General features: G+C 48.4%; 2 protein-coding genes across 2 annotated transcripts; one reads left to right on the forward strand and one right to left on the reverse strand.

Moving 5' to 3' along the window:
• The first annotated feature begins 1254 nt into the window (after positions 1-1254).
• Positions 1255-17142, forward strand: M1AP (meiosis 1 associated protein). The gene is made up of 9 exons (XM_074540576.1): positions 1255-1505; positions 5000-5182; positions 6700-6874; positions 11793-11966; positions 12558-12708; positions 14389-14530; positions 15043-15249; positions 15751-15906; positions 16071-17142. The coding sequence occupies exons 1-9, from the start codon at positions 1257-1259 to the stop codon at positions 16215-16217; spliced, it is 1584 nt and encodes a 527-aa protein (XP_074396677.1). The 5' UTR covers positions 1255-1256; the 3' UTR covers positions 16218-17142.
• A 790-nt stretch (positions 17143-17932) lies between these two features.
• Positions 17933-24855, reverse strand: DOK1 (docking protein 1). Its single transcript, XM_074540575.1, has 5 exons — positions 24650-24855; positions 24233-24526; positions 21865-21973; positions 21158-21330; positions 17933-19665 (listed from the first exon to the last, which is right to left on the reverse strand). Exons 1-5 carry the CDS (start codon positions 24710-24712, stop codon positions 18520-18522), a joined length of 1785 nt encoding a protein of 594 aa, XP_074396676.1. The 5' UTR covers positions 24713-24855; the 3' UTR covers positions 17933-18519.
• Positions 24856-26370: the final 1515 nt, after the last annotated feature.

The raw sequence follows: 26370 nt of genomic DNA on the forward strand, positions 1-26370 counted from the left end.
TATTTATAACATTTTCAGCAGCTCTGTAATATTAATCCCAGTTTTGAAATTCAGGCCATGATCATTCTTGTTTTGCCTGCACTGACAGGCATCCTAAGGAATCCTAGAAATTCAGATTTCTTTTTTTTTCTGATGATTTTTCAGCCAGATAAAAACTCATTCTTGCTCTTCCCAAGCCTTACAGAAATTCTTACTCCAAAGTGCTGGAGGCTGTAGGAAATGCAGTATCTTGTCTCCTTGGAGACCATAAAAGAGCTGTTTGTGAGAGCTGAGCACACCCCACAAATGACAGGCCAGAGCCCAACTGTGTAAATCCTTCCAAAAACTTTTACTCATTCTGCTGGGAACAAAACTGTAGGGTGAAAAAAATTATCCCTGTTCATAACAAGATGTGTGCAGTTATACCAACACTTTTCATTTTTGAAGAATTTCCTGTATTTTTACAATTTTGGAAGTTTTCTCTGTGGCTTCAGGTCAAATGCAGCGTTCTCTTGGGGGTTGTCCGGTTATCTCGGCTGTTTGAGGGGCCTGGAAAGGCCTGGAGTGGCCTTGGGGCAGCCCGCGTATCAAAGGACGAGAAGAGGCTTCAGTTCTTCTTTCGGTTTTTATGTTTATTAATTGTTTATCTAAAAGATGTTCTTTCAGCCGAACAGAGATCTGCTCAGCAGTCAGCCATGAGCACACTGTGCCGTCCTCCGGACCGCCACGTATCTTTATACCCATTGTTACGTGTACAATATTTATCATTTTTCCCCAATACCATTTATTCTTATAACTCGGTGCACTCTCAGTAATAACCAATCCAAAGGTGCCACCGTGGCCAAAGAAGATGGAGGAGAAGAAGAAGAAGAAGAAGGACAGGACACACCCCAATTCCTCCATCTTACTCCTCTAAACCCCCCTGTACATAAATCCTAAACCCTGTGTCTCACCCTCTAATTAGCTAATCTTTTCGCCATTCACCCCGGCGAAGTCCTCTTATCTTCATAAAGGTGTCGTCTCCCGTGTAGGGTCAAAGTCCTGCCACCAGACACTTCTGGCAACATTCCAGGACTCCCGGGCCCCCCAAGGGTGGTCTCGGAGGCCCGGCATCCCAGGACTCAGATCCTGAGATCCCACAGGGGGTCAGTGTTGTTAGCACAGAAAGTCTGAAATTCTCAGTGGTTTTATCAGATTTCTGATAGAGAGCCTCACTCATTGCTGTTCTTTATTGTTCAGGTGCATCACTGTGCACACAACACCCACGTGCAGAAGCCATGAATTCCAGAAAATTCCCCTCAGAAGCACGGAGAGCTTTCCCTGCTGCCAAGTCCCCCAGCCAGCAGCCATCCCACGTGCTGGTGGTGGATGCCACCTGCCCGGGCTGGGCCAGCACCTGCTCCGTGCTCTCCGAGGCTCTGGAGAACGTCCTGTGCCTGGCCTGCGGCCTGGCAGGGCCCTGCAGGGTGCCCCTGCTCAGCCTCTACGTGGTGCAGCCCCAGCAGGAGTGCCTGCTGCCCTTCACGGTATGCTGGGGAAAAAAGAATTTATTCTTTCTCTCTAAATTCAGATCTAAAAATCTGTATGGAAATTCACGTCTTCAAAATCGGCCATTCGCAGAGCGATCGTTTCGCCGTGAGGTGAATTTCGTGAAATGTTATAAATTTCATCAAGCTGAAAAGGAGCAGGGTCATTTTGGATCTGTCAACCTGTTCAATTCAGTTTTGTGCTCTTCCTGCCTAAAACATCTGGTTTGGAGTATCTGTTGCACCTTTTGTGGGCTGCTTTGTGCTGTGCTGCTTCTCTGTCAGAATTATCACACACAGCTCGAGCTGGACAAATATTACCAATGTGTGAGAGGTTCTAGACATTGAAGGGGAAATGTGCAGAATTTAAAAAAAAATTTAAAAAAAAAAATCTGTGCTGAATATATTACCAGTAAGTGAGAGGTTCGAGATATTGAAGGGGAAAAGGGGCAGAATAAAAAAAAACATTATACATACATATATATATGTATCTGTATATATACATATATATATGTATATATATAAATATAATCATGTATGTATGTATATATATATACACATATACATACATGATTATATTTATATATATAAATATTATATTATAGTACATTATATTATATATAAAAATATATATTATAATTATATCTATATTATATTTTGTATATTATATATTGTATATTGTATATTATATGTTATATATTATATATTATATATTATATATTATATATTATATATTATATATTATATATTATATATTATATATTATATATTATATATTATAATTATATATGATCTGTGCTGAATATATTACCAGTATGTGAGAGGTTCTAGATATTGAAATGGAAAAGGGCATAATTAATATTTATTTATTTATTTATTTATGTCTGTGCTGAATATCTATCTAAATAAATAAATAAATAAATAAATAAATAAATAAATAGATAACATATATATATATTATCTATTTGTTTATTTATTTAGATAGATATTATATATATAATATATCAGTGCTGAATTTGAGAAACTTCCAGATGATTCTGTGATTTCAGGAAAAGTCCTCTAAGACTAAATCCAATTCTAAACCCAGCATTGGCAAATCTACCAGTATTAACCATGTTCCTAAGTGCCACATCCACACAGATTTTAAATATGGAGATCTAAGAACAAATATTGCTCTCATTTAGGGCTCTGCACAGGAATAAATGTAGATGGAGAGCGAGCAGCAGCTCTGCAGTAACAGTTTGGGAATACAAATATGCATCACAAGAATTTTTGAAATCATCCTGTTAGAAATAATCACACTGCCATTTACACAGTATCAGTGTAAACACACAGGATTAACCCTTCCATTTTATGGTGGAAACATTCTGAAGAGTTTTGTCAAGTCTTCACATCTTGAGGAAAATAAAAAGCCAGAGGTCCAGAGTAAATTAGCAAATGTGATCTGCAAGAAGACTGGATAATGGGGGTGTTTGTTTGGTAGGAAGGTTATAGATAATGTGACAAGGATAATCTTGTGACTGCTGCTCCTATCAGCTGTCTTTTTTATTTAAACAACAATTCCTCATTTCCATAGTCACAGTTTTTAAAGGCAGAGGAACCCTTAGATCACTGTTTTGTATGTTCACATCACAGATTATTATATTTCCCTAAAGTACCCCTATTTCATTAAAACTTCCTTCCAGAAAGCCATCTAGTTTTGATCTGAAGACAAGATGGGTAATCAAGTACTTCTCTTGAGAATTTCATCCAGTGGTTAATAACTGTCATTGTGAAACCTGTACCTGGTTCCTAATTTGCATTTATTTGCTTTATCCTCCAGGGATTTCTTAATATTGAAGAACATGCTTTTATTTTATCCTTTGAGTAGGTTCCTTCTCTGTTCTGGCTGGTAAATCAAGAACAAATGATAGGTTAAACTGTAAAACATTTTTACAATGATTTTAATAATTCCCAAGCCATTCTTTGTATTCACTCTGCTGATTTTTGGGTGCTACATTCCAATAACAGACATCAGCTGCTGTACTGAAGCTGTTCCTCAGAGCTATGTTAGACAAATCATGAAGTCAGGAAAGCCCCAGAACTGAAAATAGAGATGGGGAGAGTACATGGGGAAGTGTCACACACACTTACCCTGTGTTTAACCTTTCCTCTGTGCTTGTTTCTGGTCTCTGTTCCCACTGCAGCAGAGTCCATAAAGCCTCCCTGGAAAGGGCAGGGAGGGCAAAGAAAGAGAAGCCAGAATGAAAGTGGATAGCTCTGGGGGAGAATAAATGGTGGCAAGATAAAAAATCAGCACTGAAGCATCAAAAAATTGAATGTGGCACTGAGTAAGGACTGAGCAGAGCCTGTGCAGCTTCCCACTCAGTCCCACTGACAGCCCACCCTGCAAACCAGGGCTCAGGGCTGCTTCAGGGACCCAGAGCTCCTCACACCTGAAGGAAAATGAGCCAAATGTTCACCTGCTGCCTCTTCAGTGGGGAAGGTGACCTCTGGCAGCAGTGTCTTGTACTGCTTTAAATAAATTAATATTAATTTAAATAAATAAATAAAAAAATAAAATTTAATTTAAATAAATAAATTTTGTAGAGTTCACTCAGTATCTTTCCTGTGGCCACAATGTACCAGTTTAGCTGCTGAGTTCTTGGTGAGGCTCAGGTGAGTTGACTTCTCTGCGACCACCAGCTTTCCTCCACATTATGGAGAGGCATTTCATGTTGTTTTATTATTTATAGAGGTATTTTATGTTGTTTTATTTTATGTTTATTTTTATGTTGTTGACACCAGGTGTCTTGGTTTGAAAAGCCAGGTGTCTGCTAAGGAAGACAGGAGCCTTCCTTGAAATGATAAATGTAAACCCCCTCCTCCAAATTATTATAATTTTGAAATTAAGAAGCTCTCAGGCAAAGATATGGGAGTAGGAATAATGGCTCTTTACTAGGAAAATTAAAAATACAAATGCAATAGTACAAACAAAATAAAACAAACCACTGACAGAGAGAGAATACAACCTGCCCCCTGTGTGTCAGGGCGGTGTCCCAGCCCCATCCCATGGGGGCTCAGCCCTCCTGCAGTGCCAGCTGTGGCTCTGCTGCAGCAGGGATCCTGCACAAGGGGGGAGTTTTCCTCTGCAGCTCCAGGGCTGCTGCAGATGGGCCTGGGCTCCCTCTGGCAATGCAGGGCAGCAGAAAGCTGCTCCTCTGGCAATGCAGGGGGCAAAGGCTGCTGGGGTGTCCCAAACCTCAGATTGGATCCAGGCAGGAATGCTTGGCTCCTCCCCTGGGCGGAGCATCTCCCCATGGGATGATGGAATTGGATCAGCCCTGCAGGGACACTCACTGGCCATGAACAGAAGGTAATTAATGATTAATGGCCTATTAATGGCCTCCTGGAGGGAGGATTGGCTGTGGAACAGATACAGAAAACTGCCCAATGAACAGAAGATAACAGATGGTGACCCCATCCTTTCCTGCCCCCTGAACCCTGTTTTGCAGCAAGTGAAAGAAAACTTTGCCCGAGTTCAAGCCTGCATTTCAGAGCTCCGCTCGCTGCCAGCTGAAGGCTGCTTCCCCCAGGGGGTGAATGGAGTGCTGCAGGCTGTGCAGGATGGATTGCAGCAGTTCAAGCAGTACAGCAGGCACACAGCAGCAGGAGGCTCCACAAATAGTTCTGTTGAGGTAAGGAAATGCTGGGAGGGGAGTGGGAGCAATCCCACATCATTGTGATTTATAAATGTGTATTTAATGTGCAGCAAACATGCACAAAAATTTAGGTATTCAGCACACTAGATGTTACAGAGATCCACTGTCCATAAGTCCTGAAATCAAGTCCTCAAATCCCTTGGACAGATTCCTGTGGAAAAGGGGACACATCTAGGGAAAGCTAGTGCTGGTCCAGGATCTGATAGGTTTTGGTGGATTTGGGTGGCTGTGTTTTCAGCTCTAAATGTGTGATTTTGCATAAAGGGGAGGGAAGCTGCCAATAACACATGAGAACAGATGTGTGAATGCAGAAAGCAGAGCAAGGTTCACAGGAGGAAGTATTTTTTTTAAATAGTAACTGACATGATAGGACAGGGAGTTATTGAGGGGAAAGGACTCACACAGGAGTGGTGTCTTCCTCTGGACAGCAGAAAATATCAGCTCCAAACAATCCTGCATTTCAGGGTCCACCTGCCAGTCATAAAAAACAAATTGAGATTGCCACAAGTGAAATTTGCCCAGTCTTTCTGCTTTGTTTAACTCCTTAAACCCTTCCAGAGTCTCACAGAGTCACTCTGTGATCAGGCTGCAATTGAGACTCACTCCCAGTGTCTGCCCAGGAAACTTTTCTGCCTTTTTTGGGGCTTTAAGGTCTTTTTCCTGATCATTTGAAAGGTGATTTGTGCTTTGAAGCTGGGAGCATGCTTTGGACACAAGACATTTTTTGACACACAACAAAATCCAGGACATTTTCTAGTACACTTGAAGGAACAAGCTACATTAAGAATTCAGTTAATCCATAGATACAGGGAGTTTTTACTCCCCTAAGCAGTCCTTCTAGATTATGCAATTATTCTTCTAGTTCTTCTAGATTATGCAATTTTATTGTACTTCTCTTTGCAAGGGGATGTAAGAAATGCTGCAGGGACAGGCTCTGCTCACTGACAGGCAGGAGGGAGTTTTACCCTTACAAAAGGCCAAAAGAAAAGTTTCAAAAAAGGCCTCTTTCTGCTCCAGATACTTAAGTGATTGCAATTTCTCTCCTCTCCCCATCACAAGCATTTTTTAATGGAAAGTAAGTTGAATTTTTGTTTCTTTTTCTCACTATCAGACCAAAATTGGGTGGTGGGAATCCCACCTACTGCTGCTCTCTTTGGAAATATCTTTAGGATAGACTGGATACATTAAAAAAAAAAAAAATTGAAATTCCCATTCAGCTTTCAAGGGAGAAGGCCAAGTTTAGTTTCTTTGAACTATAATTAATATACAAGTCCCTTCTTACAGAGATTCAGTGATCACAAGTGCAAAGCACATTTCATATTGGCTTAAATGTGAGCCAAAACTCAAAAAATAAAAAGCTTATAAATCTGCTTTTGATATTTCAGCAAGATTTCTCCTCTCTCCATAGTGAGACCAGTGCTACCCAACATCTTCACCTCCCAAGACAGAATTGGGGTAGAGGCAGCTTCTTCAAGCTCTGATTTGTGTTCCAGATCACAATTCTGACGAGCCAGCCCAGCAGAGACATGGTAAAGCAGCTGGAAAAGAAGTTACAAGACATAGACCTGGTGAGCCTGAGAAGAATACAGGTCATTGAGGTGGTGAAGAGAGATTTCCTGCAGCCTGAGGATGAGGAGCAGTGTGTGCCAGCAGAGGAGCCCAGCAGTGGTGAGTGGAGGGCATTTTTAGGGAAGTTATGGCTTTGGGCAGCACAACAATCCAATATCTGCCACTTCCTTTGGGCCATTTAATGTCCCTTGGGTCAGTGGGGATTGCTGTGCCTGGAGGAAATTTGTACCACAGAACTTCTTGGTGATTGTAGAACTTACAGATCTCCTGCATTGTTGGAGTCCTGGATGCTGAGAATTTTAGATTTTCTGTGCTGACAGGCTCTGAGCCCCAGGAGAACACTGAATTTAACCTGAGAAAGCTTCCAAAATTAAATTATAGAGCTGTGATTGTGGATGTGGAGTCTGAACAGAAATGTGTAATATCACAGGCTGGGAAACTTAGAGTTTAAGGGTTTAGAATATATCAACAAATATAAATGAAGATGGAAGTTTTAGGGTGGACACTGGTTCTTCTTCTTCACCTTCTTCTCTATGGGTTTGGATGGTTTTGTGTCATTGGACAGAAAAGTCCACATTGAGGACTTTGAGTGATTAGTTATTGGGTTAAAAGTGAAAATATTTTAGATGTCATTTCTTAGCCTTCAAAGACCTTGCAGAGAAAGATATGGGGCCATTTTGTGCCTGGTTAGTGAAATGCTGCAGAACTCACTGCTGAGAGACTGAAACACAGATAAGAAATAATAAACATCTGAGTTTATTATTTCTTATATATAGAAATAACTTCTATTATATATATTTTATATAATATATATATAATATAGATATATAATAGCTATTATATATATATTTCTTATATATAGAAATAACTTCTATTATATAGAAGTTATTATATAGAATTAATATTATATAGAAATAACTTCTCAAGTGCTTCAATCCCAGCCTTGACAGAAAAAAGAAGCCAAGAACTGGCAGTGTGTCCCTTCAGCTCTTGGTGTTATTTAAAATTCATGTGTGAATTTTACTCACTGTGGGGGTTAAGGGGAAAAAGGCATCGAGGTTTGGGGGTAACACATCTGAGCATGGAGGAAAGCAGCAGCAGGAGGCAGGAACTGCATCAAAGACAAAAAAAACAGCTCATGAAGAGGCTTGGTGAGTGACAGTAACTCTTCCCAGCAATGTGCAGCCTGGGAGAGAGGGGTTTTTAAAGTTTTGAATGAATGAGAGACAGGATTTCTGAGCTTTTTAGGTGATGTGGTTTGTTTTTCTTATCTTCTACATGGGCAGGAAGGATGAGTTCAGCTCACATCCTTACAGCATGGTTTAGAAGGCCATAAGACCTTTAATCACAACATTTTTTAAGGACTTATTGACTAATAAAACACTGCAATAATAAAGGATATTTATGGTTTTGACCCAACCCTTAAATGTTTTCTCTTATCATGCTGCAGTGTTAGTTTTCTCAGCTAATCATTTATGACACACAAACTCACAGTACTGCACTCTAATTTCTTTGTTGACCTTGGTAGCTACTTTAATTTTGTCTCTATCTTAAACTCTAAAACTCTCAACTTTCTTTTGCTTAGCTTAACATGTCTTTGCTTTAAACTATAAATCCAAACTCTTGCTTCTAGCACTTAAGTTTGGAAACCTTTTCTGAAGTCTCAGATCAAATCTTGTGTTTAATTCTAAGCTTTGGCTTACAGGCCCAAAATTCTGAAATTCTCTGTATTTCAGATTCCAGCAGGATTAAAAGGGTTATTTCTGTTTTTTTACTGAGGGACAGACAGAGTTATTTGTTTTTTGCTGTTTATTTTCTTTCATGGTTGCAGCAAATTTCTGTTCAGTTTTCCCAGTAGGGATTGGGAATCCTGCAGGGAAGCCTTGGAAGCCCCAGCTCACAGAGGAGGAGATGCTCTGGGCCTCTCTGTCTCAGGGCTGCTTCAGGGAATGCAAAACCCCACCCAAATTATTTCTAAATGTGGATTTTTGAGTAGCCCTTTCATCCAGTAAATGGAATAAAAATATAAATGTGGACATAAAGGCCATTGAAATGTCAAGGGATGAAATTCTCATTTTCTGAGTGGGTGAACTATTTGCTCTCTAAGGAAAGTAACAGGGGATGAATAAGTCAGATAATTGGGAATATGAGCCCAACTGGTTTATGACACCCACAGGAGCTCCCTCCTTCTGTTTCAGAAAAATAAAAATCCATTCTGCCATTAAAAAATTACAGTAAACAGCATTGAATTTGCAAGATCCAGTGTAGAGGAAGTGCAAGATTGGTGCTGTGTTGAACTAGAAAATAAATATTGTGATGCAACACTTCATCAAGAGCTTCATTTCGCTGAGGATATTTCTTCCATTCGTTTATTTAGGGGTTATTTGAACCTACTCACATTTTTAATATCCAGAGCAGATCAGGATATTCCCTCCATAGGCTCATTCCCAGGTCAGTGCAGCTGGAAAAGAATTCAGGAGTTTGAAAACCTCACATGGGCAAATCTTGGAGCAGCTTTGGACATGCTGAGGTCTCAGAATCAGAGCAAAGTGATTTAATTAAACCCAACAGAGAGCAGGACGTTTGAGGTGGGAATAATCTGGGGGAGTAATCAAGAGGATGCCTGGCCTTTGCATGGACTGGTCTCTACTTATTAGTAATTAAATAATAATAATAATAATAGTAATAATAGTAAGAAGAAGAAGAAGAAGAAGAAGAAGAAGAAGAAGAAGAAGAAGAAGAAGAAGAAGAGGAAGAGGAAGAAGAAGAATTATATTCTATATATTACACATATTGTATTATAATCATATTATAATTATATATATTATAAACATAATTATAATCTTATTATAAGTATACAATATTAATGCAATCAATATATTACTATTATCATAATTATAATCATCCTCACCACTATTATAATATTATAATATAATATTATAATTTATTAAAAATCTAATTATACTATTATAATTATATAATATTAATTTTATACAATAAATATATTATTAGTATTATCATCATCACCACCATTATAATTATTATTAATAATCTATTATATACATTACAATTCTAATGTATTATATTTATATTAAAATTCTATTATATATTAAAATAGAATTATACTGTTATTATCATTATATAATATTAATTTTATACAATAAATATATTATTATGATAATTATTATAATAACTATTATTATCATTATTATTAGTTATATATCATTATTATTAACAATAAATAATTCTACATCACAGTTCTATTGTATTGTAATTATAGTATAATTATATTGAATTATAAAATATCAATATAATTATATTCTTTTTCTATTATAAATATATAACATTAAGTCTAGAATTTTTTATCATTATTATTGTTGTTGTTTTTATTGTTATTTATTTATTATTTATATTGTTATTATTATTTTTATTGTTATTTATTTTATTGTTATTATTTTTATTGTTATTATTTCTCTTCCCCTGCCCCATTCCACTCAGCTGAGCCTTGCCAGACCCTTTGCTAACAAAGGTGAATATTTGCATGTGCTGGAGATAACAGCTCCCAGCTCTTTCTCTTTGATAAAAACAAACAACCAGTCCTGCAGATAAAGCAATAATACATTTTTTATGACCCCAGCCCATGTTCTGCAATCCCAGGGCTCCTTTCTCTCCCTGGCTCTGCTCTCCAGGAACTTTGGAACCCTCTGCACAGGAGATTTTGGCACCCCAACCTGCTTTTCCTAATGAATGCAGTGAATTTCTTTTAAAATTGTCATGTCATGTGCCAACTGCAGATGTGTAAGTGATTAAAAAATTAAGAAAATAAAACCTCAGGAAAATATTTACTGAGGGAGGAACTGAAGCATGTACCAGCCCCAAAACACAAATATTTCCCTTTGTCAGCTGTGTTTTGCTGTTTGTAAAAGTTAATCACATGGATTTCCTGGAGTTATTAATGCCCACTTCAGTGCACATCCCTGAGAGAATCCCAAGTTCTAAAATCTGTAGGGAATGCACCCAAAACAGGATCATCCTGCAGCAGTGAATTCTGCAGGGAAATGGGAGCAAAACTCAGGGCAAGGGGCTGGAGGTGGGCACAGCTCAGTTCATGAAGAGCAGCTTCCAACTTAAAAAAAATAAATAAAAGTAGTAAAGAACTAAAAAAAATAAAGGAATTAAATCCTGGCAGCCAGGAATGGTCAGAAAGGACAAGAAAAGGTTTTTAGTAGCAGTGTGGAAAATCTCCTGTTGTGAGAGGGAGCTGAGTCTGCTTTGCTGCAGACAAACAACCACCATAATCTCTGCCTCAAGGCTGGCAGGTGGGGACAGTCAAAAAGTGTGGGGACAGTCAGAAAGTGTGTCCTGCAGAGCATCTGAAGAATTACAGCCATTACAGGAGTCCTGGATTATTTACCAGCTAGAAATTATTTCATTTCTGGGGATTTTTCTTTGGTTTGGGGTTTTAATTAATGCGTTTGTTATTTTTGCCAAATGGCATTAGAAATTAAAAGATTGCTGAGTGTAGAAGTATGCAGCACTGGTTTTTAATCCCCTTGCTGGCCTGGTAAAAACAAGAGGTGGAAAAAATGTTATTTCTGCTATTTATTCCTCTTCTGAGAAAGCCTTTCCACATCCTGGCTATGGTAAAGCTATTAGTGCTACCACACTGCACCTTCTGGGTTTACCAGTGGTTATACTGCACATCTTATTCAATTTGCAAAGTTTTTTTTTCCTTCCCTTTATTTTATTTATCCCATTTTATTTTTATCTGATGGACTTCAAGTAGCTTCTCATGTGGATGCACCTTTGAGATATTGTTTGTGGGTTTGGAGGTTTTTTTGAGGGTTTATCTTGTTCACATCCTGCCTAACTCTGCTGTCCAGCCTACATTTCTCCATGCTTAAAAGTTGTTGCTACATCAAACCACATTTGTCTGCACCTCCAACAAAGGAGTTTAACAATTGGAATTGAAATATTGGTGCTTTTTCACCTATTTTTTTTTCTTTTTTTCCTGCAGATATGGCAATCCTGGGAATGGACATCGAGGTGCAAACTGTAGAGGACAATGTCATCAGCCTGGAGATGCTGTTCAAAACCTGGCTCCATGACCATGGCACAGAGAGGGAACAGCTCCATCTCCTCCTTCCCTCAGGAGGTTTTGGCCACTCTGCTGCACCCAAGAACACCTTAAGTATTTCATTTTCTCTCCCCTCTGCTCCCCTTTCAAGGAGTTCCTGAATCCCTCAGCCTTAAAAGTTACCCAGGATTGTCTCATGGGCACCTTCCCTCCCATTTAGAAACCCAGATGAGGTCTGGGCATCATTTGGAAAATCATCAGGTTTACAAAGCTGCTTTTTGCTGCCTCAGCTGCTGAGGCTGCAGTTGTTTCCATTCTGCAGCAAAAACGTGCCTGGAGGGGCAAGTGAATTTACAGCCACGTGGGCAAGGTAAAAAGGAGCCTTGAGAGCTGAATAGCCCTAAAAATTGAGTTCAAAACAGAGTCTGTGCCAGAGCTGCACTTCAATAAAGGCTCTTACACAGAGCTCCTCTTAAATAAAGGCTGGTTTACAGAGAGGTGCACTTAAATAAAGGCTGGTTTACAGAGAGGTGCACTTAAATAAAGGCTGTGTTGCCCCTATAAAGGGACCTGGGGACAGGTTGATGCCTTGTGCCAGGCTTTGGTATTTTCCTTCCCCCAATAGTTGCTAGAAAACATTAATTTTTAAATGTCATGTGCTAAACATTGCCCATGCCAGCGACCTAAACCATTCTGCTTTCCCAGTGTGCCTGAAGTGTGATTTGCAGGAGAGGCTGCTGGACCCAGCCCTGCTTTTGGGGACATCTGATGGCCCTGGGAGAGCAGCAGATGCCAGCTCTCCCTGGCATGTGACAGCCTGGCCCTCCCCACCTCTGCACAAACTCCGGGTGCTCAAGTGAGTGGTGCTCCTTGTCTTCCACTGGGGGAGGGTGTGAGAAAAGCTTCACTTTCCTGGGGCTTGCTGACATCACCAGGAGGTTCTGAGGTGCTGGGGAGCCAAATTCTGCTGTGAAAAACCCTCAGTTCCATCATGGAACAGCACAGCCCACGTGCAGACCACATTCACACTTGGGGTCACCACAGCACTCTGAGGGTGACACCACAGATGCCATTGCTGCTAAAGTTCTTTCGCCCCAGTGAAATGTTTAATTGCAATAACTCTCCTCTCTCATTACCTAATGAGGCCTCAGTAATTAACTGGATGTCAGAAACTAAGGAAAGCCTCACAGTGCTGTGATTTCACCCAAGAATTCACTTTCCTGGCAGCAGTTCAGGGCAGAGCACAGAGATGCTCTCCAGTGTCTTTATAAGAAAAAACAGGATAATTTTTCATGGAACAGCACAGCCCACGTGCAGACCACAGTCACACCTGGGGTCACCACAGCACTCTGAGGGTGACACCACAGAAGCCATTGCTGCTAAAGTTCTTTCACCCCAGTGAAATGTTTAATTGCAATAACTCTCCTCTCTCATTACCTAATGAGGCCTCAGTAATTAACTGGATGTCAGAAACTAAGGAAAGCCTCACAGTGCTGTGATTTCACCCAAGAATTCACTTTCCTGGCAGCAGTTCAGGGCAGAGCACAGAGATGCTCTCCAGTGTCTTTATAAGAAAAAACAGGATAATTTTTCATGGAACAGCACAGCCCACGTGCAGACCACAGTCACACCTGGGGTCACCACAGCACTCTGAGGGTGACACCACAGAAGCCATTGCTGCTAAAGTTCTTTCACCCCAGTGAAATGTTTAATTGCAATAATTCTCCTCTCTCATCACCTAATGAGGCCTCAGTAATTAACTGGATGTCAGAAACTAAGGAAAGCCTCACAGTGCTGTGATTTCACCCAAGAATTCACTTTCCTGGCAGCAGTTCAGGGCAGAGCACAGAGATGCTCTCCAGTGTCTTTATAAGAAAAAACAGGATAATTTTTCATGGAACAGCACAGCCCACGTGCAGACCACAGTCACACCTGGGGTCACCACAGCACTCTGAGGGTGACACCACAGATGCCATTGCTGCTAAAGTTCTTTCGCCCCAGTGAAAGGTTTAATTGCAATAATTCTCCTCTCTCATTACCTAATGAGGCCTCAGTAATTAACTGGATGTCAGAAACTAAGGAAAGCCTCACAGTGCTGTGATTTCACCCAAGAATTCACTTTCCTGGCAGCAGTTCAGGGCAGAGCACAGAGATGCTCTCCAGTGTCTTTATAAGAAAAAACAGGATAATTTTTCATGGAACAGCACAGCCCACGTGCAGACCACAGTCACACCTGGGGTCACCACAGCACTCTGAGGGTGACACCACAGATGCCATTGCTGCTAAAGTTCTTTCACCCCAGTGAAATGTTTAATTGCAATAATTCTCCTCTCTCATCACCTAATGAGGCCACACCAATTAATTTGGTATCAGAGCCTAAGCAAAGCCTCACAGTGCTGTGATTTCACCAAGAATTCACTTTCCTGGCAGCAGTTCAGGGCACAGAGATGCTCTGCAGTGTCTTTATAGGAAAACCAGGGTAATTTCTAAGCTGTCCTTACAATGCTGAGCACTACCATGAGCTGTGTCCTGGCAGGGCTCTGAAGTCTGAAGGGGTCTGTGAGTCTGTGCTCTATGGGCTGCCCTTCATCATCAAACCCACAAGCTGCTGGCAGCTGGACTGGGATGAACTGGAGACAAACCAGCACAGCTTCCATGCTTTGTGTCACAGCCTGCTGGTGAGTGTGTGAAAAGGGCACTGTGATGGGGAGGGATGGCCAGGGAAGGGGACAGTGAGTGCACACCTTGTAACACCTGTCTGGAAACATTTTAAAAGCTCCAACATCATCTCATGGGCCAGAGTTGGGCTTGTATATCTGCTGGGAAGATGCTACAGCTCATCAGAGCTTAGGGAAGACCCTCAAACCTACCAGAAATGAGTGTTTGGAGGTGTGAAGTGCAAATGCCAGGGTTGGAGTTAGACTTGAGATTTCAACAGCAAAATATAATTAACCAAAGCTTTGACTGTAGAGAACTGGCTGTTTCTGACAAGCTGCAAACCAAAACTGAGTGTTTTTAAGAATTGACTTGCTAAAAAAAAAAACAACTAAATGTCATATTGTCCTCAGCCCTGCTGCAGAATAGTTTCCCTTCCTCTGGGTGAGTGTGCCTGCCCTGAGCCTACGGTGGCAGTGCTGAAGGAAGTGGCTGTGGCTGTTGCTGTTGTTCACACCTGGATTTTACCCTTTAGAAAAGGAAGTGGATGCTCCTGGCCAGGCAGGAACCCCAGAACATGGGACCAAACTGGAACGTGGTGGTGCACCCCTATTATGTCATTGTCCCCTCTGACTCTGCCACTCTGCTGGTGAAAGCAGTGGCCATCAGAGAGCTCCTGCTGCCTTCAGCCTTCCCAGCCCTCCTGGCTGAGCACCCCGAGCGAGTCAGGGGCCCCATCGAGGTGAGTCACTCGTTATCAGCTCTCCTTATCACCTCTGCAGATAACGAGAGAAGGAAATGGCTGTGACAGTGTCTCGTGACACTGTGTGATGCTGCACTCCAGAGCTCCTTCCCAGCACACAGCTTTCTCCAATGCCTGTCCTTGGGAGCAATGCTGGTGTCTGCTGGGGGGGAAGAGGCCTTGTGAACCAGAATTGGGGGTGACAGTGCCCAGAAATGGAGATCCAGCTTGTTGGATTCTGGGCATGGAAAAGGGTAGGACTGTATCCTGCAAGGAGATGTTTAAATCCATTAAGATGTGTCTGGAGATGCCTCTTGTTCTATACACATTATGGTTTGCAGCACAGCCCAAAATCCCTTCACCTTTCACTGCAGGGTGGCTGGTTTGGAGTGTCTACAACCCTGTCCCCGAAAAAGAAACCAAAAAAACCACAAACATGCAAACCCCACGGCTTCCACCTGTCACATCCTGTAGCAAACTCAAGCTCTCTCTTCCAAGCAGAGTGCCCTGAACAACTTGGAAGTGGAAGTTGCTTACAACCCCTTGCACCTGAAGAGCAACCTGTACAAATACCTGAAGAGCTCCTTGTACAAACCTCCCCACCGGCAGCAGCCCCAGCCCCGGGAGCAGCGCCCGGAGCGCCACCAGCCCAGGCAGGTGAGTGCTGTGTGTGAGCAGCCTGGAGGGGCTCTGATCTCCCCTCCTGGCCAGACTCCAGCAGATTGTGCCCTCCTGGCCAGATTCCTGCAGGAATCCCAGCAAGGTGAGGCACAGCCAGCACCTCCTCACACAAGGATTTGTGTTTTGTCCCTGTCTTGCAGCCTCAGAGCAGAGCCAAAGCTGCAGTGGCTCCCCTGCTGATGGCTCCCTCTCCACTTCAGACATCCAGACCAGCAGCAGCAGCAGCCAGGAGAGGCTCCTGTGAGGGCTCCCTGCTGCCCAAGGAGTATGAGGAGTTCCTGCAGTGAGCACAGCCACAGCTCCTGGCTCAGCAGCTGGCCGGATGTGGTCAGGCAAGACACCGAGCTTGGCCTTGGGCAGGCAGGCACTTCCCATCGTTTGTTCCTCCTTGTTGTTGTTTCACGTTGTGTTCGTCACCCAGCCAGTTCTGCAGGAAGTTTGCTGCTCAGGGACCCTCTGTCCAGAGTTCCAGCTGTCCCCTGCAGCAGCAGCAGCACCACGTATTTCCTGTTCTTGCCAGCACACATCACCAGCCTGCCTCCAATTTGGGTTTGTGAGGCTGGGCCAGCACAGGCCACAAATCACAGACTGCTGTCCGTGGGAGCAGAGGAGCTGCAGGCAGGGCAGGGAGGAAATCAGACAAGGCAGGCAGTTGTGCTGAGCTGCCCTCATCCCACAGCAGCAGGTTCAGTGGGGTGGTTAAACAGGAATGAAACAGGGCTTGGATTTAATCTTAAAGCCTGGAGTTCTGCTCTCCAGATGATTTGGTTGCTTTCAAGACTGGCCTTGCTGTCCAACCCCTCAGCTCATAAAGGGGGTTGGAGCAAATGCCAAGCCAGAGCAATTCCAGAGAATTCCTGCCCAGATGCCAGCCTGTTTTTCAGTGCAGGGTAGGTGTGAGCCAGGGGCAGCTTGACCAAGCCAAGCACCAGCAGAGTTTGTGTTCTACTTACCTGGTTCTGAAAAGCTGTTCCAAAATAAAGTTCTCCTCCATGGACCCCACTCTCTGCCTGTGGTTTCTGACATGCCCAGCACTGCTCTCCCACCACTGACCTGTGCTTCCTGGGAAACAGCTGCAGGAGAGCAAGGGCATGGGGCAAGCACCACAATCCCATCTCTTCTCCCTGGGATCCCAGCTCTGACAGGCCCAGGGCTGGCTCTTCCCATGCCCTGGCATCTCATGCTGGGGTAAGACATCGAGGGCAGGTACCATGGAAGAGAGAGCAGACACCCCTGCAGGCACAGGGATCATTGGGAGCAGGAATGAACACACAAAATGGCCCAGCCTGGGGCCTGCAAACCAGTCAACAACATAAAAATTAGAAAATCAGGTTTAGGGAGGAGGCAGCAGGGAGGCAAGAAAGTTTTTGGCACCACCTCAGCCTCCCTCAGATTTCCCAAAGCCCATTAGGCTTTTCCCCTTCTCCTGCAGCAAAACCCCAGTGGAGAAGAGGACCCAGCAGAGGGAACAGCCACAAATTGGTCCTGGCCACAGCTGAGCTGTGGTTTTACAGGACTGAGGTTTCCCCCTGCAACTTGGGCACCAGATAAATGCCCAGAGTTCATCACCTCATCACCTTATCACCAGCCTGGGGACCTGAACCTGCAGATTTCCCCAGTTTGGCTGAGCTGGGGCTGCAGAAGCTGAGCTTAGCCCTCACACAGCTGCAGCACAGTGCTGCCTGTCACCTGCCTGTTTTTTAGATACCAACAGATCTGCAGAAGTCACCAGTAGACATGGAGACAGCCAATGCCAGTGTGTCTCGTGTGGTCCCACACAGAAAGCACAACCTGTATTGACCCTGGGTTTGCTCCTGGCCAAGGCTGGCCACACAGCAATGCCACAAACCACACAGATTTGGAATCACAGATTTGGCCATCAAACCCAATGGGATCCAGGCTGGGCCCTTCCAGGCCTCCCAAAGCAGCTGGGAGTGGGGGGATCAGCAGTGGGATCAGCTGGAGAAGGAGATCCTGTGACTCACCAAGAGCCACAGAGCTGCAGCAGAGCTGGCACTGCCCTGTGCCTGGAGACCATCACATATCTGAGCCTGACTCTCATTTCCCTTCATCCCCTGCCATCAGGGCCTCCAGCCACAGCTCAGCCTGGCAGGCACTTTTCTTTGAGCTCAGGAGCTCTGGCACAGACACAAACATGCACCTGCACCTCCCCATCCATGCCACAGGCAAACATTTCCTTCTGAGACATAAAGACTTTAATATTAAAATAACTTTGTATAAAAATACTTTTGGAGACTGATGGCAAGCAGCCTTCCACACACCACAAAAGGCACCAGAGCCCTGCAGCCTGGTCAGACAGGAAGCCAGAGCAGAGCCAGAGCAGCAGGTACAGGAAAACACCAACCCTCCTGCAGATCAGAAGGCACAGAGGAGCCAGCTCCAGAGCTGGAGAAACACACTGGGGCTTGCTCCAGCCACAGCTCTCTTGCTGTTTCCCTCCAGGAAAACACAGTCCCTCAGCACTGGTGAGAAAAGAGCCCAAACAATCCCAGGTCATCCTGGGGAGGAGAAGCCCAGCTGGCACTGGGATGCTCAGTCCCTGCTGGGATACAGACAGAGCAGCAGCACTTATATCTCCCCTAAATCCTCATAGAGAGGCGACAAACTGTACTCATCCACACACTGCTCCTTCTTCTGCACCTGCTGGGGCTTCACCACCTGGCTGTAGAGCACCTCCACGTTGTTGTTGTTGCTGCTGTTGAGGCTGGGTTTGGTCAGCACCTTCTCGGGGGCAGCACTGCCCCATCGCCTGCCAGGCTCCTCCAGCCTTTCTGCCCCTTTGGGGATAAAGGCTGCCTGGGGCTTGGGGGCTGGCACTGGCTTGGGGTTCTTGGCCTTGGCAGGGAAGTTGGGGACCGAGTAATCGTCAGTGCTGGGGTTGTAGGGGTACTCATAGCCCCCCCTGCCATCGTGGCCCTGCGTGCGCCAGGCCTCGCTCGTGGGCCGCGCCTCGTCGTAGATGTAGGTGAAGGGAAGCAGTGAGCGGGGGGCACGGCCCTCGGGCTCGTCATAGATGTGCTCCTTGTGCCCAGGGACAGCCTGGCCACGGCCCTCAGCCCTGCCCTGGCCTTCAGCCCTGCCCTGGCCCTGCCCCTCGGCCCGGACCTGCTCGTACGGGCCCGAGTACGGCAGCACCGGCAGCCGTGGCTTCGGCTCCTCCACGGCCCCGCCGGGCGCCTTGGCCACGCTCAGGGCCTTGCTGTCCACAGGGTCCGAGTACAGCGGGTCAGGCCACGGCTGCAGGCCCTTCACCGAGTCCAGGGGCTCTGAGTACACACTGGAAGGGTCCTCAGAGGGTGGCACAGCACGGAGCACCTTGGGCAGAGGGGAGCGTGGGGGCGTGCTGGACACCGTGGGCTTGGCCGGTGGCACGGGCAGCTCTGGCAGAGTCCGGCTCTTCAGCAGGGCTGTGGCATCTCTCTCCTCTGCTGCTGCTGCTGCACCAGCCCTGGGTGCCAGCCCTGCTTTGGGGTCATCCCCCTCAGCAGGCAGCTCCAGGTTGAGGCTGTCAGCCAGGGCCTGGCGGATCTGCACCATGCCGGGGCTCTCCGCTTCCAGCGAGTCACAGCTCTGCCGGTTCTCCTCCACCTGAGCCTTCTGCTCCTGGATGGAGGCTTCCACCAGCCGGAAGATCTCGTTGCCCTGCTTGGTCTCAAAGGTGAAGTTGCCAGGTCCTGAGTCACAGCGCCTGCCAGCCTCAAAGGAGAACATCACCTGAAGGGGAAGCAGAAGGGGCACGTCCTGCTCAGCACCCAAGGCTGTGCTTCCCACCAAAGGCCGTGTGGCTGCAGCAGTGATCCTGCACACCCTGAAATCCTGCTCTAAAATCCTGCCCTGAATCCTGCTCCTTCCACTCCCACAGCAAGGGCCACCCTGTGCCCAGCAGCTGGGCAGGGACAGGCCACACTGCAAGCTGCAGAGCTGGAGCACACCTGAGGGGACATCACTGTGAGTGCCCCAGAGAGCTGCAGCTCCTGCTGGAGCCCTGCTGCCTTACCCGAGCAGTTTCCAGCAGTTTCTACTACCAGATAGTCTAGGAAACAACACTGAGGCAGGAGTAGGGTGAGAAGGTGACAGTTCAGCAGGGGAAACTAGTATGGAATCTTAGGAAAGAAGGGAGTGCTCTGGAAGCAAGAGAAACAAGAGGATGAACACAGCTTTACACAGGAGAAAGCTCAGCAGCAGCTCAGTTACCAAGAGTTAGCAAAGCATTGACCTACCAGCATTAATCTGTTCATGGTAAAAGGTCCTATAAAGAGAAGTCTTGCACCAGGGCTGTGCTTCCTCTGGCCTGAACACTCTCTGGTGAGCAGGTTCCCACCAGCTGACGCCCACACCCTTCCTGAGCCTCAGGATTTTCTGCCTCTCTCACAGGCAGCAGCAGCCCCTGTGGTTGCTACAAAGCTCTCTGGGGACAAACTCCTTTTTATGGGTCAGTGCTGCTGAACAGAAGCACAATCAGACCCTCTCTGCTCAGGTCACTGTGGGTGCAGCTCCCCACACCCTGCAACTCTCCTCCTGCCCCCAGCACAGCTCTGCAGATGAGCTGGACACCCCACAAGGGCAGCTCGGTTTCCACCTGTGCTTTGGGAATGTGCTGCAGAAAGCACCATAAGTGTGTGGCCCCTGCTATAAGCAGCCCCAGAACACCACTAAACAGCCCCAGGAGACCACTAAACAACCCCTGGACACCACTTCTCCCTGTCCAGCATGGCCCTTGCACCCAGGGTAGCAGCAAGGCAGACTGGGGACTCACTGCAGGAAGACTCTGGAGAGGGACAGACTTTCAAAGGTCAGTGAGAATAGGAGCAGTTCCCCCCCACAGAGTGAAGAAATCCAGAGAAACTGGTGTCCCAAAGGCCCTCTGCTCTGGCCACCATGCTTAGGAGGGAGGGACTGAACCCAGGGCAGAGACAAGGAGTGCCAGGAGCAGCTCCTGGAGCCTGGGGACAGCGCGTGTGCAGCACTGAGGGACGTCCCTGCTCATGGCACAAGCTGGGAATTGCTGGGATGTAGAAGGAGAGCAGTGGGACAGCCACAGAGAGGACGAGTGTCCCACCATCCCACGCTCCAGCACGGTGACACAGGCAGGACCTGGGGACAGCCAGGGCCACCAGGGGCTGCAGCAATGCTGGCTGCAGGCCATCAGCCCGGCCTTGCACAAGGGAGCAGCTGCAGCACAGCACAGTGGGGTCCCATTGCCCACCTTGTCCCGGCCGTATCTGCGCAGCAGCCGGTAGGGCCACACGAAGAGGATCCTGTCTGTCCGTGGGTCCTTCAGCACCAGGCTGTCCCTCTCAGCCTTCAGCACGTAGGTGCCACGCAGTTCACAGCGCTCTGCAGCCTCTGTCCTCTGCACTGTCACCCAGAAGGCGTTCACTGTGGGGACAGGGCTGCTCAGGGGACAGCCAGCTCTACTGTGGGGACAGGGCTGTTCAGGGACAGCCAGCCCCACTGCTCAGGTGACACACATGGCTCCATTGCAGGGACAGGGCTGCTCAGGGACACACATGGCTCCACTGTGGGGACAGGGCTACTCAGGGACACACATGGCTCCACTGTGGGGACAGGGCTGCTCAGGTGACACACATGGCTCCACTGCGGGGACAGGGCTGCTCAGGTGACACACATGGCTCCACTGCAGGGACAGGGCTGCTCAGGGACACACATGGCTCCACTGTGGGGACAGGGCTGCTCAGGTGACACACATGGCTCCACTGCAGGGACAGGGCGGCTCAGGGGACAGCCAGCCCCACTGTGGGGACAAGGCTGCTCAGGGCAGGGCAGGGCACCCCCAACCCTACTGCAAGGACAGGGCTGCTCAGGGGACACAGGCAATGCCCAGCATGGCCCCAGTGATGGGGACAAGGCTCCGTGGGAGGTGTCCCCAGGTCAGGGCAGAGCAGGTCCCACCTTCATCTCTGGTGTAGTAGATGGAGTTCACGGCCATCTCCAGGGCTGGTGACTCCCCGCTGCCCTCTCGGCCATGCTGTGACACCAGGCCGTCGCTGGGGCCATTGCCCTGGCAAGGGACAAAGGAGAGCAGATCAGACCCAGAGCTCTCTTCCCACATCAGCCCCCAGCCCCCCTTGCATGGCCCTGCTGCCCTCCATGGCCCCACACAGCCTGGCTGTCCTGCACCCTGCCCACCCCAGAGCTGGCACAGGATTCCCTGAGCCCACATGAACATGGATCAACAGGGCCAGGCAGCACTGGGGGGACCTCCCTGAGCTCCTGGCAGCACCCTGTCCCCAGCTCTGGGCTCTGCACCCTCAGAGCTGCCCCCAAAGCATGGCACAAGCCAAACACACCCTCCTGGCCACAGCACCCCAAGGACAGGGGGCTGGTGGCCTGGTGACATGGTGTCCTGTGTCCTGCCCTGCTCAGGAGGAGGGGCAGCCTGCAGAGGGGAAGCGAGCGCTTCTATTTTAGCACATGCAGAACTGAAAATGCAACACACAGGCTGTCACCACTGTGTCCCAGCAGCAGGGCCCCCAGAGGGCCTGGGGGGGGACACAAACCCGTGGTGTTTTCACAGATCCTCCTGCAGAAAAGCCCCTCACAACTGCAGGCTCCCTGAGCCCTGTGCAGATGACACAAGGGAGGCTCAGTGTGTAGAGCTGTTCCTGGGGTTGCAGCTGAGGGTGCATCTTGCAGTTTCAGTTTTAAACTCACACACATGAGCTTCTTAACAAGAAGCCCAAAAAAGGGCCATCCAGCCTCTGTGTTTGGGTCCTAAAACCTCATGTCCTGAGAGCTGACAGCAGCAGCTCCTCCTCAGCTGAAGCATCCAGCACAGCAGAGCTCCAACCTGCGACTGGAAAGCCAAGGGCCACCAAATCTGCCAGAGCCTCTAAGGCTCCATTTGACTGCACTTCTCCTCATCTTCAAAAGGAAATTTAAAAAAAAAAAAAAATATCTGTTCTGAACTCCAAATGATCTCTGGCCCCAGCTCCCAAGCTGCTGGACCCTGCATCCCCTCGGGGCAGGAACATGACACAAAATCACATTCTCCATGCAGATGATCAGCAATCCCAGCTGAGGATCTCCAGCCACGTGCAGCTCTTGTGCCTCCTGCTCCAGGTCAGGCCTTTTAAAAACACATGCCAGCCTTTAACCTTTTGCTCACATCCTCCTAAACCTTCAGCTTGCTCCTGGACCTCAGGCACACAAATGATGGCTCCCATGTGGGGATGGCAGCTCCAAGCAGGTGCTCCCTGGCCTGGCCACCACCCTGCCCCACTCCCAGGGTGTGTTGTGTGCCCAGCTCAGCCCCACGAGCCACTTTGAGGGCAAAGGCCACAACCCTGGCTGCACCAGGAGCCACAGAGACATTCCCACCAGTGCCTCCCAGCACAGACACACCTGGCCTGCCAGGAGACTGCAGGGAGGGACAAAGGTAAATCACACTCAGGGGACATCCTGGCATCACCAGCTGTGCACCAAGCCCTGCCCAGCACTCCAAGGCTGGAATCAGCTGGAGCCCAACCCAGGCTCTGCAAACCCTCCCAGGAGGGAGAGGCAGCCTGAGGAGCTGGGCAGGCATGGGCTGTGTCCCAGAGGGCACAGAAACCTCAGTGCCATGGCAGCCACTGCCCAGAGAGCCTTGGCTGGGCACCCTGGCTGACCAGCAGCTCCAGGGGCTGCAGAGGATGGGGCTGGGCATTGTTGGGTGTCCACAGCAGCAGCCAGGAGTGAGCCCCGAGGCTGGGAAAGGGGGTTCCAGTGTTCCAGAGCCCCGAGGCTGGGAAAGGAGATTCCAGCTCCTGGAACCAGACAGGTCCTACAAGGCTCCCTAGGACCAGCAGCTCCAGGGGCTGCAGAGGATGGGGCTGGACAGTGCTCCAGAGCTGGGTGTCCACAGCAGCAGCCAGGAGTGAGCCCCAAGCCTGGGAAAGGGGGTTCCAGCTCCTGGAACCAGACAGGTCCTGCAAGGCTCTCGGGGCTGTGCTTCCTCTGTCACTGCTGTGGCAGGAAAGGCAGTAATGGTTGGGCCAAGAGGAAACGCTCCTGGCCATCAGCTTGGCCTCCTGCCAGCCCTCTGCAGGGGCTCCTCACCGGGCAAGAAGAGCCCGACTCGAAATTTGGAGCCACAACCTCGAATTATTGCCAGCACGCTGAGGAGTCCCGCAAACCACAGCGGGAGCCATCGAGAGGGCACCGGAGTGCCGGGGCCGGGCGGTTCAAACCTCAGGGTGTCCTCCCCGAGCTGCCAGGTGCGAACGGGCCACCCCCACACGCTGCTGTCCGTGTCCCGCCCCCAGCCCTTCCCGGGGCTCACCGGGAAGGCGATCTGGCACAGCTTCGCCACCCACTCCTCGCTCTGCTGCTTCTCGGCGGCGAAGAGGAAGCTGCGCTCGCGGGTCTCCAGGCGGAAGGCGGCGGTGCCGGCGCGGGGGCCGCCCTCGCCCACCGGGGCCACGCTGGTGCAGTCGCTGAGGCGCACCACGGTGCGGGCGAGCCGCCGGGTGCCCGCCCGCCCCGCCGCCGACGGCTCCTTGCAGTCGAACACCTCGAGCCGGGCCACGCCGTGCTGGCTGGCGGGGTAGAGCGCGGACCAGCCGCGCTTCCAGCGCTGCGGGCAGCGGGGTCACACCGGGCACCGGCAGCGGCAGCGGCACCGGGAGCCGGCCCGAGACAGGGAGGGAGGGAAGGAGGGGAGGGAGAAGGAAAGGGAGGAAGGGATGCCCGGACTCACCTTGGTGCCGAATTTGGGGTTCTGCTGCACCAGCAGCGGCCCCTCCATGGCCGGCGGCTCCATCCCCGCGCCCTTCCGCCCGCGCCGCTGGGGCGGGAACGGGACGGGACCGGGCGGGGATGGCGACGGGGATGGGCGGGGATAGGGCGGGGACCAGGACGGGACCGGGCGGGAACGGGAGGGGACCAGGACGGGGAATGAGGCGGGAACGGGGCGGGGACGGAGACCGGGCGGGGATGGGGCGGGAACCGGGCGGGGATGTGGCGGAGAGAGGGACGGGGTTGGGGCGGGGACCGGGACAGGGATGGGGCGGGAACGGGGCGGGGACCGCGAGGGGATCAGGACGGGGAATGAGGCGGGGACCGGGAACCGGGGTCCGGGACGGGACCGGGCGGGGACTGAGAAGTGGATGGGGCGGGAACGGGGCGGGGACCGGGCGGGGACCGAGACAGGGATGGGGCAGGAACGGGGACGAGGATGGGGCGGGGACCGCCATGGGGACGGGGCGGGGATCGGAACGGGAACCGGGCGGGGACCAGGACAGGGATGGGACGGGGACCGAGACGAGGATGGTGCGGGGACCGGGACCGGGACGCGCGTGTCAGGCGCGGGGCGTGCTCGCGTGTGCGCGCGTGCACGTGAACAGATGTGTGCACACCTGGGCTCGTGCACGCGCGTGTGACACAGGCCTGTGCTCTCCATGGGGACGGGAAAACGCGCTCGGGCGGGCTGAGGGTGAGCGAGGTCTGAAAAACGCCGATCGTTTGGTTTTAAAATTTTATAAGTTTAATAGTAGTAAAATTGTTATGAAAATAGGAATATAATTAGAGTAATAATAATTTGGACAGTTAGGATTCAGACAATACGAGACAATAAAAAACAAAGAGTTACAGACAGCCCAGGTACCTCTTTCTGGGCAAAATAAGCCCGAAAAAGGACCCACGTTAACAGAGGATTAATCCTTAAAAGCAACAGCCTGTTGCATATTCATACACCTCATTAGTGATGCATCAATTCCATTCCAACACAGGATTCTGTCTGGTCAGTGTCAACTTCTTCCTCTGAATCCTGACAGCTCTTCAGGGCTGAGTGAGGCAGGAAGAAGTTCGTTTCTCCTGATAATGGAGCAATAAATTCTCTTTCTCTGAAAGATTCAGGTGTCCTGTGGCTGCTATCTTGGTGCAAGTTCCTCATTCCTCTCTTTAAGAAAAATATCTTACAGAGCACAGTCTCTCTTTTAACACTATGTTATAACCTCAAACTATGTTTAACACACTACTTGAGTAAACTAACACAGCATAACTTTCTAACATAACACATAGAATATTCATTTTAATATTTGCAAAAAGCCAATCATAAAATATGCATTTTTCACAGAGGGCAATATGGGGAGTGGACAAGGTGAGGTTTCACAGGATGGGAAAAAGGAGTGATGTGTTTGACAGGAGAGAAAATGAAGTGGAGGACTAGAGGCTGCTTACCTCAAGCTCATAGTCCAAGAAAATTGTGGAATTGCCAGGTGCTTGCAAATAATCACAGCAAAGAGCTTTGTATGCACAGCCCTGCAGGATGTCATTCTCTGACTGTCTTTGTGGACAGATCAATGCCATCCATATCTCATGCCATGTCCCTCCAGGGGCCCTGGGCTGCTCCCAGTACTGTCCCTGTCCCTGCTGCCCACTCCAGCCTGCCCCAGGAGCCTCCTGCAGGGCCAGGCCTGA

Source organism: Zonotrichia albicollis, chromosome 5, assembly GCF_047830755.1.
Source record: "Zonotrichia albicollis isolate bZonAlb1 chromosome 5, bZonAlb1.hap1, whole genome shotgun sequence".
Lineage (NCBI taxonomy): Eukaryota > Metazoa > Chordata > Aves > Passeriformes > Passerellidae > Zonotrichia > Zonotrichia albicollis.